This window comes from Hippocampus comes, unplaced genomic scaffold, assembly GCF_001891065.2.
Source record: "Hippocampus comes isolate QL1 unplaced genomic scaffold, H_comes_QL1_v1.1 scaffold122, whole genome shotgun sequence".
NCBI lineage: Eukaryota > Metazoa > Chordata > Actinopteri > Syngnathiformes > Syngnathidae > Hippocampus > Hippocampus comes.
The window spans coordinates 2,190,483-2,212,128 of NW_017842059.1; the positions used below are offsets into that span (position 1 = coordinate 2,190,483).

A 21,646-nucleotide genomic window follows, 5' to 3' on the forward strand; every position below is an offset into this window, starting at 1 on the left:
GTGTGTGTGTGTGTGTGTGTGTGTGTGTGTGTGTGTGTGTTTTCTTAGTTTCACTTTAACCCAGCTCAGTCTATCCTGGTGATGGAGGGAGAGGATTTAGAAAACATGAACGTTGCAGTGCGGAAGGTCTCTTACATAAACTCTCGACAGTTTCCCACTCCAGGAGTGCGACATCTTCGCATCTCTACTACTGTCCAGTATGTACAAAACCTTTTTTTTTCCTTTTCTTTGAACTTCTATCATCTGCTATACTTACAAGTTTTGTTTTTTTTCTAATCGCAAGTTCTCACGCTCTGAAATTTTTCTGAATGTGTTACTTGCAAACGATTCCGCGATGTGTGAATACAACACAAGGAAAAGCACGAGGCATACTTCTCACATTGTCTGCACTTTCTTCTGACAAAGCTCACTGTGGAGTGTGTTTGCATGCATGTGTGTTTACTGCAAAAAACGGAGGTAGCAGTCAAATTGGTTTAGCCTTTGAAGCAAAATTGTTTGCGATTCCTTGATTCCTATTATGCTGTGGATGATAGCAGTCGAAACAGCCAATCACTTCCAATATGCACTTGATATCTTTACCTCATTCATGAATTGCTTTGAATTTAACTTGGATCTTAACTTCTCCTGAGTTATGTTTCACAGGAAAAAAAAATATTTGAAAAACCCTGCATTTTATTTTGCATACTGTCAGTTTTTGAGGGGTTGCAATTAGGAGTATTCAGAATGTATATATGTCGCCATGTTGACCTATGCTGGCACTGAGAATAATTAATCTCTCGTCATACCCGCAGGGATTTTTTTTTAATTAGTGTTTGTACTGTGTCACTTCCATTTAAAGATGAACTTGCGTCAGGATGCTCATACAGCTGTCAATATGCTCCATTGTATGATTTTAGTTGCATATCTCATGCTCAAAACAAGAGAGAGATTCTCCTCAGTTGCTTGTACAATGAGAGGTCCCCACCAGGGACAGCTCAGCAGTCGACAGCTGCCACAGACAGTATCGCTCCACACAAATATATACAGTTAAATAATTCAGAATTACGACAAGCGGTTCAGATCGGGGATGGAAATTATATTTGTGATAGTTGATTTCAAATAACTACAAAGTAAGGTAATCGGGGTTAATCTCCGGAACAGTTGCTTTAGGTTCCATTGTTATATTTCTTTATAATTAAGTTGGACCTCCTCCAGGTTCCTGTTTCAGCTCCGCCAGCCAACGCCGCTTCTGAATTACTGCATCATTGCACTTCCCGCAGCCATTACACACACACACACACACACACACACACACACACACACACACACACACACACACACACACACAGCTGCACAATAGCCCACAACAAAAGAAAGAAGAGATTACATGGCGCCCTGAAAAAAAAAAGCGTCAAACAACTGGCAGGATCCATTCAGTTGTCAGGCACGCCTGTTTAGCGATTATTTTTACATTTCAAGAGAATAAAGAACTGTGTTTCCCTCAGAATTACAAAACTGAGTGGAATAATAAATAACATATTTAGATACTTAAAGGCATGTCATCCATGTTTTTACAAATGGTCAACTCAGAGTCCAGTCATTCATCTTATTATGCATGTATGATTGTACTTTCAGGGACTGAAATTGGGATTCTATTCCACACCTATGGGAGTACAGTATAGCATTGTAGAAATATGATTCAACCTAAATGAAAGAAACAGTCATATGAATATAACCAAGGCATCATTGTAATCAATAAATTTGTGATTGAAGTGCAGCTTTTGTCTAAGTTTTTATTTATTTTTAATTATTGCTAAATCTCAACGTTATTTATCACACATGACAATTTGACATTTCGGTACAGATTTTAGCAAGTTAACACACATGATTTGGTTTCGCGGGCAACATAAAATGACCTGGCGGGCCGGATCTGGTCCTTGAGTTTGGCACTGGTGTCAATTGTAGAGCGGTGGACAAAGCGCTTGTACAGAACACTTAAAATACTACTTCCAAGAAATCAGAATAGTGATCCATATATAAGGCGCACTGTGGGCTTTTGAAAAATTTGAATGCTTTTAAGTGCGTCTTATAGTGCGGAAAATACGGTATCTTGTATTTGGTAAAAGCAATTTGCGTAAACTATGTCATTTACCATCAAAGTATGACAGCAATTTTATTCTCACGCAATCGTGACGGAAAAGCAATAGCATCCATGAGTTAAGAACTCACTGTTTTGTCTGTCAGAATAGTCAAGAGAAAAGGCTCTTTTAGGCACCTACATCCGCACTTCATTTTCCAATTTCGCTGACCCGTTTAGGGTAACATTATGATATAATTGCACTGTTTGTCATGTATGCATGATCGTTTAGAGCTCTCGAGTTATTCAAGGTTGCCAATGAATGTGCTCCATTAAATCATCTATGTACTCTGTCAAATCTACATCTATCACGACAGCCAAAGAATACAGACAGCATGACTCCTGCGCTTGACCATTACAGAAAGTATTTATGAATGAATAATATTAATTAAATACATTATTAATATGATTGAATAATTGCATACATAAAGGCCACTGTTATGTGTGGATCAGTCTTGAAATATTGATACCTCTGACAGCAGATCTTCATGCTTTATTCCAAAATCTCAAGTTAAAATGTTGACACGTGTGATGGTTCAGTCATTTGAGATAATACACAGTGGGGGGAAAAAAAAAAAAAAAACGATCTAAAATATTAGGAACTTGTCCAAATGTTATGCGGTTGGTGGGAACGACTGTTCCGCCTGGGTAGGTGCTTCATGCACAATCCCAGGTGCGCACCACTCTGCTTGTCAGTCACTTGGTGTCAGTCTGACCTGGGCACTGGCATAATGGAAGAATGGAAACAGTCGTGTGGAGCTATGTCAGCTCCATAAAGAGCCGTAATGTGGTTGTATTGTTTGTGGAAAATAGGAAAATAGTAAAGAGTTGTGGCAACACAGCAAACCTTTTGAAACACTTCAGTTTAAGCCACTACACAGATTAAGAGGCATTTCTCATGAGGCCGCCATTAGAGGAGAGTGCCGTGTTGTTCCTTTGGTGCTGCAAGCAGGCACTATCCAGGTAAGGAGGGAGGAAATGTGGAGCTTTAAGCAGAGCTAAGCATTATTGCCGTGGGGAGGAATTTAACTTAATAAATATGGTTATGAATTTAGTCATGAAATACATATACTGTATATGCTCTCACAAATGGCTGCATGAATTGAATTTGGAGTAATAATACTGGATTTGTATCACAGAGATTATTTCACATAAGCAAAAAAATGCCAACATTTTCGCAGGTAAGGCTTCTTTGAGAATGAAGTGATTAAAGTGTGGAGCTCCAGCCGTGGTGGCCACTCATCGAGCCTTGTTCCCAGATACACCTGCCACTTGAGAAAGTTAGCGTGTGTTTAGTCTGCAGAGGCAGTACGGGGGGTGGCTACCTCAATCTTATAATTATAAAATTGAGCATGCAATCGTTTTCTTGGGATTAGTCGGAGTTGGTGCTTTGAGATGGGTGAATGGAGGAAAACAACATTTTGTGGGTGTTTTTGATGATGAGTTGGCATTGGCTAAAAGCTAAAAAGAAAAGAAAACGTTGATTTTGCATGATACAGGCCTTTTAACTTCATTGCAAAGTTGCCTTAAGTAACTGCTTTCCACCATGTTCTTAGTTTGCCAGACATCCTCCCTAATCCAACCTTTTCTCTTGGCTGATATGTAGGTGTTTTGGAGAAGACACTTGTATCACCATCCCTGACATTGAGGCAGTCGTGATGGTGCTGCAGCCCAGCGAGCCCATGATAACCATCACTGGATTAGAAAGACAGAATCGGCCTGCTTCTGACCTCAGGAGACCGGAAGGTGTGAGGCTCTTCCAACAGCTCCACATCATCAGCACGGTCACCAGGGGAGATTCTGCTGCCCATAGCACAGGTAACGTATGGTTAGCATTAAATGTGACATGCCGCAGTGTTTTTGTAGGCCAGCAACCTCCCACGAACAAGTTTGCACTTGAATGTATAGTGGCAATTATGTATCGGTGAGCCATTGTTGATGACAGCTACTGTAGCTTTTTAGAGAGGTATCAGGAAGGATGAATGTGCTCGGATGTAGTCGAGTCCTCACTTCAGAAATTAAAGTGCCATGAAAAAGTATTGGCCCCTTTCTTGATTTCTGTGTTCTTTGCATATTTGTCACACACAAAGGTTTCACTTCATCAAACCAATTTTAATATCACACAGACTACCCAAGGAAATATAAATTGCAGTTTCTAAATGACGATTTCATTTATCGGGGGGGTGGGGGGTTGGGAGGGGGGAATAATTAAAACCTATCTGGCTCTGTGATAAAAAAAAAAAAAAAGTTCTAATTTCTTTGGATCATGGCATGATGCGTTTGTTTCTTGAGATCTTGTAGCCGACATCACTTTATCTGACAGATTCTATTCATGTGATTTCTTGATTCAAAAAAATGTAGTGCGAGTGTTGCCTGTGAAATTGAACTCAGCTTTCCCAAAACTGTGGTTAGTCACAGTTACTTCATGATCTAACAAGAGGGGCAATTTTTCACATGGAGACAGGTCGGTTTGGATATTTTTGTGCCCTAACAAATGACATCGGCATTTAGAAACTACATTTTTTATTTCCTTGGGTTGTCTCTGTGTGATAATAAAATTGGTTTGATTAACTGCAACCTTTGTGTGTGATAAATATGCAAAGAACAAAGGAATGAGGAATGGGGGCAAACACTTCTTCATGGAATTGTAGTAGAGTGCAAGAAGGTAGAATTTTCAGGATAAGTGGTATAGAAAATGAATGGCCGAAATTCACAAAATATGTCATTGGAATTTTTCAAGTTTAATTTAAATTGTTGCCAAATGCGCCACAAATCAAATCTGGATAAAATGCGGTTGACATTACAACTTCAGAACTTACTGAAACAGCCAGTTTCATGCAACTCATTTGAGAGGTGGACGATTTATTTTTGAAAAACCAAAAATTCAACATATTGTGTGGATGATTTCACCATGAATGCCAAACTCCGAACGGATGCCTTCAAATGCCACAGAAAACCCCTTAAGCACCATCTGTTTACCCAAGTATCTTCCAGAGATGGGCATTTTACCCTATTTTGCCAGTCCATCCTCCGTTCACAAACAGGGAACCCTTCCATCATCACTCCCCCACTCTGTCCTTATTCATAAAATAATCGTCCTCCATACCCATCCATCCTCATCCTTTTAAAGCGCTTCTATCCTTACACTTCACCAGTCCATCCCTCCGGCACCCCCGCAAAAAAGTCTGTGCATGACGCCATGGGGCGAGGCTCACGGCAGAGGTTTCATAATTCATAGACATTATTTAAAGTTCAAGGGGCTGTGTTCGGCCCCCTGTTGTTTCTCCTCCTCAAAGTGCCCCCTTGTAGGTGGGGTACCCCAATAGGGACATGTTCCCCTTGAGGGAGACCAGCTTGTCAAAGCTGGCACTCGCCAAGGCAGTCCTCTTTGGTCGGAGGATGTCGCCGGCTGATGGAAAAAAAACCCCTCTCCACAGCAGCGGAACTAGGGAGTGGGGTGTTGTACTTAATAAATAAGTCCACCCACGTCTCCCTGTGCTCCGAATGCAGTACGCACGGTTGGGTGACCAGTGGCGCGTTTGAAGCGTTCCAAGGCAATTTTTGTCCTTTGCCCATTTCCCCCAAGTAGATTGAAATGAACATTTGGCCGCCTTGCATCGACGTTGAAAACGTACGTAGTATGTCATACGCATGCATGTCAATAAGCAGACGTAGCTGAATAATGTTACCCCCCCCCCCCACACACACACACACAGTGAAAAAAAAAAGTGAGACAACAATAGCTGTGGGGTGCGACGGAGAGGCATACAACCACCGTCGGTCACCAGACTGACTGGCGATGTGTAAACATTTTTTTTTTTTTTTTTTTTACAGAGGATGGGTGGTCCTCCTCTTGTCCGCTTGAAGCAAAGTGAGGTTGCTCCCTTCCGCATACAAATGCTGAACACCGGCATGAGTGGCGCGTCGTGATATTTTACAGTCCATTCTTTTTTTTAAAAAAAAATTTCGTCCTGGTCCACAAAATGTTACACACACGCAATTGCGAAAACTCACACACACAGAAGCAAAGATAAAAGTTTAATTACCCATGAAATTCTGTTAGTTTGTGTCCCTTGAAGGAAGATTTTGTTCTTATTTATTCATTCATTTTACAGTGAAACTCCTCTACAACGAAACCTACATGGGCGAAAATCCCCCCTAGTGTGAAAAAATGTTCATGCATGAAAGCCATTCCCACTTTTCTGCTCCCCCTACAACGAAAAGTCCCCCTGTTCCGTTATATGAAATCTTTTTCTGTCCTCTTGCCTCACAACAAGATTCACTACAACGAAAACAAGCCTTCCACAAAAGTCTAATCCAACCTCAGCATGCCACAGCGACCTCTAACTGCTTAGTTCGGAAAACGGCAACAGGTGCACCACACCGGTTTACACATGCACAGTAGGAAGTATTTGTTTCAGACGCAGCACGAATGTTGCATTGCTAAAATGGCGACAAAACTGACCTTTGCATACCAAGGAGTTAAGAAAAGAAAAGCTTTAACGCTTGAAGACAGGATAAAGGTAATAAAAATGGAAGATGGAGGAAGTAAAATAAAAGACATTATGCAAGAAATCGATGTAAGTGAAAGTCAACGCTGATCGTAAATTTTGCAATTTCTTTCCCTTTTTTTCTTTCTACGCTGGCTATATGAAGTGTCAAATAAGTGTAGGCTGAAACTTATGCATTATTGGAATAAAAATAAAAAGTACACATATACATTTTTTGTGTGTGTTTGTGTTTACGTCTGAGATAGAATTTGCTCAAGTGAAGTCCCGTTCTGAAAAATGTCTTGCTGCAAACATGATTTCATTGTAGAGGAGTTTCACTGTATCCGTATTGCAATATCAAAATGACTGCTCAAAAAATACGATTAATACGACAAAGCTGATAGTGACATAGGGACTATGGCGTAGTACTCATCGTCAGAGAGGCAAGAGCCCCATCTCCTCGGCTGTAATCTGCAGTTCGAGCTAAAAGTCTTGTGTTGAATGCATATCTGCTTGCCTTGCCATTATGTTGAGTCACGCCTGCAGCAGCACTTTACAGGGCTCACCCCCAGGGACACGGGTTTAGTCTACATGAGCTCCTCTCCACTTCGAGTAAACCCTCTCAGTGCTGATGTCAATGCAGCTTGAGACCTATGCCCACCAGCTCCGAGAATCACTCAGCTAAACCATTGAAAAATGAGTACTTAAATCCTCTTGTCCATGACCACTGCGGCAGGAACATCCCGGTTTGGCTTGGCCCAGAGCTAATTAGGAGGAGATAAGAGTGAAGGAGGTCTGGGCCTTCCATTGTTAATAATGCAGTGAAGGAAGCAGAGCAGAAAGGAGCATCGCTGCAGTGCTTTCGGAGCTGGAGTCGTGGAACTCTTTCTGCTGGTGAAATAGAACCGCCAGCTGGGAAAAGTGATTAGCTGGAAGTCAAAGAAAGAAACAGTTGGAACGAAAGAGGGTGAAGCAGAGAGAATGTGTTGGTGACACACAAGATGAAGTTCCCTAATGAGCAGATCCTGTGATCTCATGAGTTTTAAAGGATTCAAGAAAAATCTTTTTAAGGCCCGGCAATACATTTCTTTTAGACCCATTTAATCATTCATTGTCCTCTTGGTTGCTTTCCATGTCATTCATTTACTGCAGACTTGGCCTTGCTTCATTTCCCTCATTTCCCTTTTCCATCTCGGAAAATCTTACCAAGGCTTATAGACTGATACATTTCTCAAGGCCAGCCAAGGTCCTTAATTCATTAACTCGTAATCAACATTTAGTCACTGTTCATACCCTTGCCTCAAAGTCCTTCAGTACAATGTGACTTCAACAGTCCCTCATTAGTTCTTTTACCCCGGGAAGTTTCATGCCACTTGCTATCCCTGTAGGCCACATTATTGCTGCTTTTCCACTGCAGATTTCCGACTGAGCTCTCTTCCTGTTTTGGGGCAGTAAATTGTCCACTTCAACATATCAAAAAATAAAACAAAAACAAAAACGTGAAAGCAACACCGTGTCCATCAATTATAATGCGACATGCTAATAAATAACAAAGGATTTAAGACGTGAAACCCAGATTTTCTGAGATTGACTAATTTATCAAGTGGTGGTTGGCCATAACAAGGACTGTATTATTTTTTTCTGACAAGTCAAAATGTTCGAGTGTGTCCACGATGACGAATCTGCCGGTGAGCAACCAAAAGTGGTTTAGGCCAGCCGCTGTGGTATTGACTTGACGCTCATGGGGAAACTGAGTACAGTGATCCCTTACTACTTCACTTATTGTGGATTCAGTGCATGGCGGATTTTTCAAAATATATTCATTAAAAAAAAAATTGCAAAAATGCCACAAAAGGTCCGTGACAGGCAGCGAGTCAAGCAAAACAACAGCGAGTCACATAGAGCAACATATACAGTACTACATGTATATTTCATGTTTATGTTTACTGTATTTCATGTTTATGTTCTTTATACAGTAACCTAACCTAACTTATACATCTTATACATGTATAAATAAATATATATATATATATATATATATTAGGATATAGCATTAAGTCCTGTTAATTACTACAAACATTTACTTCTACATGCATAAATACTATTAAATGTGGCCTTGTAAATATTATATATACTCATTAAAGCTGAAGTACTATCCAGTGGAGAAGGTATTCCCACTGTATAGTACAAGTCACATCTTGCAAATACAGTGTACAGTGTATGCTGTAGTCACAATTAATTGTCACAAAGTGGAAAAAGAAGTTCAGCTACTGCCAATAGTAAAATGTGAAAAATAAACAAGAAAACAGTTTTTTTTGTTGTTGTTTTTTTTTCTGTGTGTGTGTGCGCGTGTGTGTGTGTGTGTGTGTGTGTGTGTGTGTGTGTGTGTGTGTGTGTGTGTGTGTGTGTGTGTGTGTGTCTTTTTCAACATACCACGCTGAGGCTGGTCCTTCTTGAGGAAAATGTGTTGCCAAAAAAGAAAAAAAAAATCGAGAGTTGAAAAACAAGCCAAATCTTTGCTCCCTGAATTGGTGATCACGTGATATGTTTTTCACTCGTCATATCATGCACAATAACCACTAGACATGTTTTTTTCCTTTAGTTGAATTCCAATTTGTTCAACCGCAAGGGGATTCCATTTGAAAGTCGGCATTTATATCAAATGTATCATCAGTCTGTTTTGCTCACTCATCCCCTATTCTCTGCTTGATCTCTGTTGACCGAACTAAACACACACACACACACACACACACACACACACACACACACTCGCCGCCATAAGCTGCTGTCATAATGAGTCCCCTCAGACAGCAATTGCTGTCTCACTCCTCGTCTAAGTACTTGCAACATGACCCGGCCCTCTTCTTCACCATCCCCTCCCAAGAGTGGGAAGCAGCTTTGCACATTTAACAGCCTCTTAAGACACCGTGTGCGTGAGTGTGTGTGTGTGTGTGTGTGTGTGTGTGTGTGTGTGTGTGTGTGTGTGTGTGTGTGTGCGTGTGTGTGTGTGTGTATTGGGGTCGTAGTTTGTGCTGTTTATTGTTCAGAATGTGTACAGACCTCTCACAGGAAATCCTCAACGGAGCAAGTCAGAAGCACACCAAAATGTACAAATAGTCAAGTCATCAATAATCTATTCAATGACACCGTAGGTGTTGCTTAAACCGAAGGGCCCTCCGTCATCTGTCAAAACAAATCGCTGATGCACGTCGACAGCTGAGTACATGTGTGAACATGTTATACATCTTTTAAAAGCTGAGTTTCTGGAGATTTGAATGGTACCTTACATGTTACAATTGTCGAATTTGAACCGGAACTTGGGGAGACCTCAAGCTTTGATCCTGTAGTGCTTTCAAGTCATAATCAACATTCTAAATCCATTTTCAAGGCAGATTCACCTTTTTTTCTGTTTTCGAACATCCATAGTTCAGTGACAGGAGCACTTACACAGATTCTTACTGTATAGGAGAAATATTCATAATGATAACATTTTAAATATTTCAAAAAGAGACCAAAACTACGCTGATACTCCAAATGGTTCAAGAACAGCTACAAATTTACTTTGGGTGCACCTTTCCATAGGCATTTTTGGCAAAGTTGCCCTCGGTTTAAGGGGCATGATATAAAAATGTGTTTGTGTTTGTGCTTGTGTTTGTGTGTGTTTATGTAGACGAAAGACAAGGACTTCTGGAGGAGATCATTCACAATTTGGACTACTGTGACATCCTGGTGTTGGGTGAAGAGTTGAGGCCTGACCAGGAGTCACTCCAGCTGCAGCGCAGCAGTCTGCTTGGAAAGCACCTCGATGCCACAAATTCCACATCCGGGATGTCGATATATGGTAAATTACTATTAACTTTTTACATCTGAGATGCATCAATGCCCCTCAACTTGTAAGACGCAGTTCCTCCAGTATACTCAATTTCAAGTGAATTTGGTTATCCTAGAAAATGTCATTTATTTTATTTCTCCAATTCAACAAGTGAAACTCGCATATTATTCAGATTAATTAAGTACATACAATGAGCATTCAATTCACTCCGCTACATAATTACCTCGATGTTCACGTTCACGTTTCTCGACAGGTGTGGACTCCATGGCTAACTACGAAGATGTGATCCGAGAGGTGCGTTACTCCAACTGGCGACCAGCACATCTCAGAGAGAGAAGGTTCCGGCTCACATGTTCGGAGCTCAATGGACGCTACACCAGCAATGAATTTAACCTGGAGGTCAGTTTAACGACAGCTTGCCTGATCATTAATGAGCGAGAGCGACCAATATTCACAACCTGCACATTCAAGCCGTAAAGTAACATGAAGTTAAAAATCAATGGCACATTCTGTTAAAATGTGAACGACTACCATAAAGTTACTAATTGGGTTCTGGGGTCTCTTTCCCCTTAAATTCGCTTTATGCTTTATGACAAGGATATCAAACTCATTTTCAACCCAGCGTTGAGGCCAGCCTCAAAGCCCTGCTTGTAAATGGAAAATAGTATTTCTGCTCATATTGTTACATAATTGCTTTCGTCTTTGCATATTATTGATTTCAGAAAAAAAACTGACGTTTTTGAAAAAGAATATCAAGCAGATAGATATCCACGTATTTAGTTGTTGCTATTTAAACCAGGAAAGAAAAAAAAAAGTTTTTTTTTCTCAACTGATACAATGCAGGAAAATGCAAGTATGAAGCGACATGCTGAGAGGGTGGTAAATTTATTGTGTTTCTAAAGCTACTGGGATCATTGTGTGACAGCCGGCAACAGTTGTGGCAAATAAATTCCGCCCACATAGGAAGACACACTAGTTCATCTGCTCCAGCACAAAAAGGAATTTTGGGACCAATCACTCTTTAAATGTATTTGTAATATAGGTAATGGCTGATGTTGCAATACAATAAAATAAACTGGGTCATAGATTGCATGACAGACTGTTCTAAAAAAAAAATTATATATATATATTTATTTTGTGATTTCCTTGCTTGATTTTCTGTTTTGATGCATTATTTTAAATTTTCATAGTTTCGTTGAAGTAATTAATTTACGTTTTTCTGAGGCGGTCATGAACGCTTCTCGAGTCGAACGGAAGGAGCATAGCTCCATCTAGTGGATGCATTGTAGATTGCGTTTTATAATCCAGTGCGTCCAATATATGAAAAAAATTATCAAACAAAATAGGCCATTCATTGAAGGTCCGCCTCATAATCTAGTGCGCCGTTTAGTGTGGAAAATACGGTACATAAAGTACAAGTACAGTACATGTTTCTTTTGCGCTGTAGGGTGACTTAGTGGTCACATTGTCTGCCTCACAAGCGACAGGTTCTGAGTTTAAATCTTTGCTCAGGCCACCTGAAGTACTTGTCCTGCTTGCATGAGTTTTCACGAGGTACTTACTTCATCACAGCCTAAAAGTATGTATGTTAGGTGAACCGAACACTCGAAATTGTCCTGTGGTGTGAATGTGAGTGTGAATGGTTGGTTGTCTATATGTCCCCTGAGATTGGTTGTACCTTTCTGAAGACAAATACTCGAGAAAGTGAACGGATGGATTCTTTTTTTTTTTCCTTAGCTAGCTAAACCAAAGCCCTGCCAATGGTTTGTGACTCCCCAAAGCTATGTGAACTAACACTTGTTTGTACTGTCTTAAGACTATTGTTCTTGAACCGAAATGATATATTCTGTCTTTTCGCAGGTGAGCGTACTCCACAGTTCAGAGGTCGGCGAACATGTCAGTCAGACTGTGGCCCTCCCTCAGCACTTGCAGTTAGTTCACCATCCAGCCATGATTGACGAAAACTACCCTGAGCATGGCTCAGGTAGGAAAACATATTTGAAATGCTCTGCATGTCATTGTTACCAACTTGTCTCTCGTCTTTATTTCTCATTCTAAGTCACGTTGATTTTGAGTTTGTTTTCGTTGATATTGTCTGGCTGTTCCTATGTATCTTAATTCCCAATGTCCTCAGTAATGAGGTAATGGGCAATTTAGGTTTGGGCTTTAGATGTTAGACTTTTATCACATCTGCTCAGTCTTTGTCTCACTCTTAAACTGTTCTGTTCTTGGGTTTTCCCCGTTTTATGTTCCGCCGCTTTTAAATTTGAAAAACATAATGTCCATTTTCCTCCGGTTGGCTGGCTGCATGGTCTACCCCGCCCTACTGCTCGAAGACAGCCAGGAAGAGCTCCAGCACACGTGCGACCCTTGTGAGGAAAAGTGGTTCAGATAATGGATAGGTGGAAATTCCATTGTTTCCCCTTTCGTCTTGCTTGATACAAAGTGGATCGGTTCTATGTCAGTGATCTGAAATGATATGCACTTGGCTAGAAAAGATTGCATACTTCGCAAAACTCTGGTTGATTTGATTTTTATGTAAGCTGTGGCCCTTCTGCATTTTGCTGTTTTACGTTGTTATAGTTGTACTGAATGTCCACTTTACCAGGAGATGCATGGGTCATTGTGGTCCATAGGAGTAGTCAGCCAGGAGTCCCGATTTAATGTGACATTTTTCTTTGGGGTCTATTAAAAGAGCAAGTCCGCTAAACTAAACACTTTGAAAGAAAGTGAAGTGTGAGTATGAGAATCCGAGTGTTCCATCCCACAAGAGTTCCTGGTTGACATAATTTCTGGACAGGTCAAGAAATTGGTAACACCTTCTGCTGCCCATATTGATTTTAAATGTTGGTTTTCTGAATTCTTAAAGGTCACAATTAAGAGAGCAACAAAATAATCCCTCGGACCACAAATATTGCCAAACTCACAATTGCTTTCTTTTGAAGAACACAATGTAACTTTTTGAGTTTTTGTGAGTGATAAAAATGAGAGGCTTCTGCATTAACACAGTATCAGCTCGGGAGGCCATATCGACCGATTCTCAAACTGACTCAGACTTGGACTTGAGTGAAAAACGTGATTGGAACATCCCTGCATTTGAGTTATTTTTCAGCCACCCAACGTGTGTGTGTGTGTGTGTGTGTGTGTGTGTGTGTGTGTGTGTGTGTGTGTGTGTGTGTGTGTGTGTGTGTGTGTGTGTACACGACCATTTCCGCTCATTATTGCAACTTGAGACAATTTAGAGTGTCCAATCAACCTACCATTCATGTTTTTGGAATGTGGCCAGTAACCTGATAAAACTCACGCAGGCACGGGGAGAAAATGCAAATTCCACACAGCAAGGCCGAAGCTGCAATCGAAACCTACTCGTCTTCCCTGTGTCATGGGGAGTCATGGTGGTCACAGTTGACCACCATGACTCCCCATAGATAAAATTCTTTGCAGTACACTGATAGCCTTACAAACGGTACCCAAATAACCGACTGAAAGACTAGTGCAAACATTTGCACTTCTATTTTCTTTTTCAAACCAATGCCCCACTGGAGTAAAATTGAAGACATAAAGACAATTTTCTTGCTGCTTCTCCACACAGTTACCATAGTTCAATCTGTTCCGACTTTCTAGTTCCTTATGAGACTGCTAATCAAATTGCTACTCTCACGCAGTGGAAAGTGGAGTGCCACATCCAAGTGCTCTTAAGTAAAGAAAACATGGCGAGACTTTGGTCTTATGCTGCCACACGAGGTTTAATTATTCATCAGACCCCAATGGATTCTACTTAGTACTGCAGACATCACAGTAATGTGTGTGTGTGTGTGTGTGTGTGTGTGTGTGTGTGTGTGTGTGTGTGTGTGTGTGTTTCCGTGGGTAGAGTGATGACAGAAAAGAAGGTCAGACAGAGGGCCAAAGTGGGTAGTTGGTGGTTGATAACTGAACTACAAAATACTAGTTACTGCAGTTGATGTTTGACCAGGATCATCACTGGTACATGTGGCTGTTTCACGAGATTCAGGAGGTCGGGGGGCAAATGCAGGGACGGCTGCAGAATTTTTTTCTCCCCCAGAGTTAAGGGGGGCTTGACTGATCCATAAGGGTGCTGAGAAAATAATTTATCAACATATTTTTGAATATCAAATAAAATGCTGAAGGGCCTTTACTGGAGCTACACAGATTTCTGACAGGGCTAAATATGACTAGCTATAGCGAGTACAGTTTAAGGCGTCAACAGAGGAATATCAGCAGGGGTGCTGCCACCACATATGCACATAAACACACACACGGACACACACACACACACACACAATTAGAACCTACTTTGCCATCATATATTCCATCCATATGTTTTTAGTGCTGTCAGACGATTAAAAAAAGTGTGTGATTAATTAACTAGATCTGTAATTAATTGATCTAATTAATCTATATTTTAATCTCATCTAAAAATTACTGAGAAAACCCCTATTTTCATTTTAAATTCGTTACATTATTGAGGCAGATCAAAAGATAAAAGAAAAACTGGCATTATAAAGTATTTTATTGTTTTTCGGCAGACTTGGACAGATGCAGTCCTAGCCATTTACTTTCTGCTGTATTTGAGACTAGTCAAAGTCCGACCTGCAACCTTTAGTTTCGACCATGAGGGGGAATATCCCTGTTTTGTTTGTTTTTGTAAATCTCCAAATAATTACAAAATAAAAATAAAATAGAACATCAGGTCCTTAAAAAGTGCTTAGTTTAACATATCAAAAACAGTAAGAACAATTTTCTGAGCAATACAAGTACTCAACATTGAACTTGCTTCAGATAATAAACAATAAATAAAACAGACCCTTAAATCACAGTGCTGCAAGTTAGCACTTCGGAAATAACACTGTTCATCATGACAAACTAAAAGTGCTGAAATAAACATCAATCACTTTTAGTAGTCTACAGAGGACACATCAACTATGCCTCGTACGTGGGGTGTTCTCCAGTTTAGTTTGCTGAAGAGCTTTGCTAGGGATGACTCGCTCGCTATATTGCAACTTGGTGGGTGGGCATCGTCCCCTATGCCCGCCGGTGGGGACGGATGGGTCTGCAGTGGTGCCTTGGGATATTAGTTACCCAATTTACGGGTTTGAGATCCGAGCTAACATTGAGCTAATTTTTTTTGCCCTGACTTGCAAGCACCTACGGTACAACATAACCTTGTCCATCTAACAAAGTACTACCAGTGTTAAATACACAGGCTACAAAAGAATGTAACGTAATACACTACAGTTACAGAAAAAAGATGGAATGAGATTACAGTCACATTTATTCAAAATGAGATTCTTTAATGAGGTTAAAATTTCCAGCCCAGCCAGATAGAGATACGGCATCAGTTTGGTTGGTTTTTTTTTTTTAGACCTGAGCGGAACAATTAGTCTGGCACATATGAGTCACCTGACTCCCCTGCACAGTTGTTTCTAGCAAACTGGAAGCGGGTAACTTTCTGTAATGTGTCCTCCAAAGCAGGCAGCATGGAAGAAAGCAGGAAGTGCTGACGCGTATACACTGTTTGGAAGACACTCACTGAAGGACCGATTCATCTCAAATAACATTTCCAAAGAAAAGCTGCGCTGTCACAAGGACTGCTTCGTAGGGCTGAGCTATAGCTGGGAGCCGCTGCAACCCTAATCTAAGTCAAGCGTTACCCCTTCCGTCACAAACCACCGCCATTTTGACTATTTCAACACCACACTAACAAATAAAGAGGAGCAAAACTTGTCACAGGGATAAGGGTGTTTTTCCTCGGTTGATGTCAAACATCGTCATCACTGTCACATAATTACTACGTGCGTGAGTGTGGGTGGTTGAGATCCGGGCGGTAAGGGGGGGGGGGGGCAGTATCGGTACATTTCAGTTTCTTGTTCAGCCTGAGTGTAAATCCAGCCAGAATGTGTCTATTCATGCAAAAGTGTGTGCTACTTGCCGCAAAGAGACTGCATGAAGTCTGGAGCCATGAAAGTCATTAGTTTTGGGGTCGGATTCTCAAGAAAGTGAAGTAAATGATCATCAGAAAAGTACTGCGAGTGCCTGACTCATATGAAACACACACACACACACACACACACACACACACACACACACACACACACACACACACACACACACACACACAGAGCAACAGCGGGATAGAGGGCCAATTCATAAATGTTATGCTCTTTCAGAAGGATAAAGATCAGAGCATGAGAAATAAACATTTTTGATCAAGAAGTGCACTGTATGTGTTGTTGTTGTTGTTGTTGTTGTGAATATGCCTTCTAAAAGGGGTTTATGCTCCATTTTTTTCCTGGTGTGGACAGCACAGCAACCACATTTAAATGTGGGTGATTATTTCTATATACTTAACAAACATGCATATATACATGTGTATATATATATATATATATATATATATATATATATATATTTTTTTTTTTTTGTTTTTTGCCACAGCGGTGACCATTTATATACTCAAAATTGGGAATTATAGTATAGGCCAAGCTTGATGGTGGTTTGTTGAATATTGACCTTTGCACAATCTTCTGAGCTTCTAAATTTTCTAGCAGGGGTCCAAATTTTTTCCACCAAACATTTATTTGATCACTAACTACGCAGAGTATATTGGGTTTTTTTCCAGCTCAGTTCCGTGCATGCAGCATGGGCTCATCTCCCACTCAATGGCAAAGTAAAGGTGAGCGTGAATAGTTGTCTCTCTATACACAATATTTGCCCTCTAAATGACTGCAAGTGGTCGAGAATCCAGTACAAAGGGCTCGCTTGTATAAAAATTGCCATTCAAGGATGCTTAACAGCAAATCAACATTAAATGCAATTACTCATTTTGTACATTTTTTTTGGGTTTGGTTTTGTTTTTCACAAAAGACAAATCACTCATTTTTATTTTATTTTCTGTTACAATGTTTGGCGTCCATACCATTTGAAGTATCACGAACAATGTTATTTTGACTTCAAAATGGCGCCGCGAGAGTGGCTGCCTTTCCAGCAGCTCCTATATTTTGTTGTTCTACTTCTTCCTTTCATAACTTTGCTGCTGTGAATTGGGAATTTCTCCATTGCGAGACTAATAAAGGTTTTCTTATCTTATCTTATTCGGCCTACTACATTGTAGCATCGGGCAGCATAAGACCCAGAGTATGACATTTCTGTCATCAAGTGGAGACTGGTGGTATTACAATGTAAAACTACAGTCCAGTGCATTCTTGCAGTTTGGTACCCGCAAATTCGCATATATGCAGATTCCCCCCCCCCCCCCGCCCCATTATTTTTCCGTGGGTTTTTTGTGCCATTTTCCTTCCCATTTCTCCGTTTTTGTTTGTTTTGTTTTGTTTTTTAATGGAAGACATACAATTGAATGTAGTCAGGGATGGCTCAGTGGTCTACTGGTTAGCACGCCGACCTCACAGTGCAGAGCTGCAGGGTTGGATTCCGGCTCCCCGCTTTCCTCCCACATTCCAAAAACATGCATGGCAGGTAAATGGAATACTTTAAATTGTGACTGTGACTGCAGATAATGTGCCCTGCGATTGGCTGGCGGCCAGTTCAGGATGTACCCCGCATACTGCCTGCAGAAAGCTGGTATAAACTCTGGCATCCATCTTGTGAGGATAAGTGGACCAGAAAATGGATGGATGAATGTTTAGCAGTAATTTTGGAAGAATTTGTTGGATTCGTTAAAAATATATATCTCTATTTTTTTATTTAATCAAGGGGTCACTCAGAATATGGTGCAAGCCGCCAGTTGCCCATCCCTGGTATAGAAAAGGGAAGGATGGATGAACGGTTGTGGCATTGCTTGAAGTAACAGCCTTGTTGTCTGCTTAACGTTCTGCCGTCCCCTTGTCCAGTACTTGATGTTCACGCTTTTTTCTTCAGGATGTCTTCTTTGTATATGCCTGAAATACAGCCCTCTGTTTTATAATACATTCCTAGCGACCAACCGGCAACCAGTCCAGGGTGTACCCTGCCTTTTGTCCATAGTCAGCTGGGATAGGCTCCAGCTCAACATTGACCCTAAATATGATAAGCGATAGAAAACAGATGGAAGGATGGACTCTATCCAGATGTAATGACTGTCTTTGCCGTCTGTCTCGTCATCAGGGGTGCCGAATGCCGCCACAGTGGCCATTGTGATGTGCATCGCTACCCTGGTGGTGGTGATAGTGTTGGGCATCTACCGCATCCATCTAACCCACAAGCAAGAGGTCAAGCTGTCTGAGACGACCAAAGAGGGAGGCGAGACTTGGGATGACTCACCCCTGTCCATAACCATCAACCCGATGGAGGTAAACAAAGGAGAGGAAAAATGGCGGCCGGTAAAACTTGGAACAAAATAGACGGAATGTGGCTGCTATTGAGATGAAATGAAAATGTGCATCTGTTGTGCTTTTTACATTGGCGTTTAAGAGAAAAGATAACTTGTTACCTTTACAACTTCTTGGATGTCATTTGGTACCTGATTCTATCAGAACCTGCAAGATCCCCAGGCCGCCGAGGAGGAGATGAGCGAGGAAGAGGATGAAGACGAGGAAGAGGAAGATGACATCACTAGCGCAGAATCAGATGACAGCGAGGAAGAAGTTGACGTCCAGTTACCCAGGATGCAGGGAACAAAACGCCTGAAGTGGGAAAAAACAGCAATATTTTATTGAAACTCACAATCACAAACATTTACATGATCTCGATGTCTGTAATAAAACACGACGTTGAAGGTTGACACACCAACACAATCAGGTAGACATTTACACTTTTTGGCATTGAAAAATGAAGTAAGAGCTCCCCCTACTGGATTTGATTACACTCAAAAAATGTTTTTAAAAAAATATATATGTATATATAAAGCTAAAAACACACAGCAGGTAGAAATCTAAATTAAACAAAATATTTAAATGAGCAGTAAAATATATTTCCTGTTCATGACAACAGTGAGTATCTTTCACATATCAGTACAGCGGTCACATAAGTGAGTAGCGCTTGATGAAACACATTCTGCAAAGATTTCTGATACAAAAATAAAAATAAAAATGCAAAATAATCTTCAATATATACAAGTTGCCGAAATTTATATTATTACTCTATTTGGGTTTGTATACAATGTGTAATGTATCCATCTTTATCCCGGCCCTTGTGGCAAAGTCAGGTGATTTTACTGAAATCGCGTATTTTAAAAGGATCTCGAAAAGTAACAAAATAAGATAAGGAAAAGAGCACCGCGGTGTCCAGATGTCATGTTCAACTCAACAAGGGATTTGAGTTTTGACGATAGAGAATTACCCTTGTACATTTTTATACACTGTCTTGTAAATAGAGAATACAGTAAGTGACCCCCCCCCCCTTACCTTGCCATCAAGCATACACACTTTACCCACAGACTTTCCTCTCCACTTGTACACAACAAATGTCATCTTGCCTCATTTTTCATGTCAGCACTTCAGAATCTTGATTGTGTAGAAGTAGTCGGTGGCACCGCAGTCCCGTTATGTCTGTTTCAGCTCAGTGTTGAGTTGGATTTGTTCGTTTGAGTGTTTGGATGTGTCACTATATCCATGGATACGAGAACGAATCGCTAGGTCCACTAGGCAAGCTGTACATATTTTCTCTAAATAAATAAATATATAAATAAGCAGCCTTATGAGTGTAAACGTGTATCGTCATGGCGCCTGGGCAATACGATGGATAAAAGATATACCAACTCTTGGCAGCACAGTGATGTCATGTGTGTGTCCTGCACGCCGACATGAATCAAAACTCAGCACATAACGCTGTCTTTTGTACATTCAAAGTACCGTACGGTTACTACAAACAGTGGTGCGAGATTTGGCGTGCAACACGGCTGTTAACACAAAGATGGAATCATACCTGCTAATATTTACACATGAGATGGCAGGAAATGAGTAGCCGGTCACAGATTTACCCCGATACGTCCCCAAAACAGACATTCATGTATAAAATAGAAGTAAAAATAGATATATGCCTAAAAATTGGATACGTAACTACAAGTAAAACAATACTGTTTTTTTTGTTTCTTCTTTCCCATCTGTCCACTAACCATGACAGGGAAAAAAAAAGAGCAAATATTTGATGAGCGTAAGTGATACACATTTTGGATTTCCAATTGGTGATTCACTTCCACATCCAGTCTAATCTGTATTGACGCAATGGATAACGATAGATAAAGTTGTGTCTCATCAACTGGAAAGATACACAAACAGGAGGCAAATTGTATTGATCGGCCTGTCGGACTCCGTGTTCTGTCTGGTCAATGTTAAGGATAACTATTGATCGCCCTTTTAAGGTGAGCACAAAGAAAGTTCAAAACAAATCTGGGATAAATATGACAGTGGCACGTTCAATACTATAAAACATTTAAAAAGCCGTTTCGCTGGGTGGTTTTTGCATTTTTCTCCTTTTGCTGCAACCCACCAACACAAGAAGTTGATGATAATGTCCGACATTGTTAAAAGAATGCCGCCGCCCACCCCCTGCCTCAACATGGAGTATGTGTATGCTGTCGCACTACTATATGTTCATGTAAAATATGTTGTTTAATGTTTAAAAGTTGACCATATCCATAAGTCTTGCCAGGCCATCCCTTTCACTTCCTTTACTCATCTCCTGAAACCTTTTGGTGGGTTTTTCATCAAGTCCCAATGTTGACCTGATGTGTGTTTTAGAATCGGAGGACAATGCAGTTAACAAGCCTTGTATATTGTGTAAAATGTTGTTTGAATTAATTTATTTAATTTTCTGGACTCTTTTGTCTGTTTTGCTTTGGAATGGTCAGTCACAACAGCACTTTCTGTAAATTGACCAATAAAACCTTGTTTTGGAATCTAGCCGTCATTTGCATGTTGAGGTTTTTCTATTAGTCATTAAAGTCCCATCCATCTGCTTTGGATATTGCTCGGCATCATTAAGTTCGCTTGGTGAGTCTATCCCAGCTGACTTTTAGGTGAGAGGTGGACATGAGTTGCCGGACACAATCGAGGCACAGACAAACCACCACTGAGTTTTCGGTGACTAAAACCATCACGAATAGGAATGACTAGAATGTGACGAAAACTAATCAGCATTTTTACCCAAAAGACTAAATCTAAAATGGCTGCACTGTTTGCAGTCAGTGCTGATCAAGATAAAGAGAGCAACACCGTCATTTCTTGCAAACGCTTGATGCAAAGAAAAGCAGGG

General features: G+C 40.6%; 1 protein-coding gene across 1 annotated transcript in view; it reads left to right on the top strand.

Annotated features, from left to right (window-relative positions):
• LOC109510846 (calsyntenin-2) overlaps nt 1-21,294 on the top strand; it is a 201,300-nt gene extending 180,006 nt beyond the window's left edge. The window contains exons 11-17 of the mRNA XM_019861498.1: nt 49-197; nt 3,723-3,934; nt 10,277-10,447; nt 10,692-10,837; nt 12,299-12,422; nt 18,560-18,744; nt 18,928-21,294. Of these exons, the coding sequence (XP_019717057.1) occupies nt 49-197; nt 3,723-3,934; nt 10,277-10,447; nt 10,692-10,837; nt 12,299-12,422; nt 18,560-18,744; nt 18,928-19,110 (1,170 nt within the window). The 3' untranslated portion in view covers nt 19,111-21,294. The remainder of the gene's footprint in view (nt 1-48; nt 198-3,722; nt 3,935-10,276; nt 10,448-10,691; nt 10,838-12,298; nt 12,423-18,559; nt 18,745-18,927) is intronic.
• The last annotated feature ends 352 nt before the right edge of the window (nt 21,295-21,646 follow it).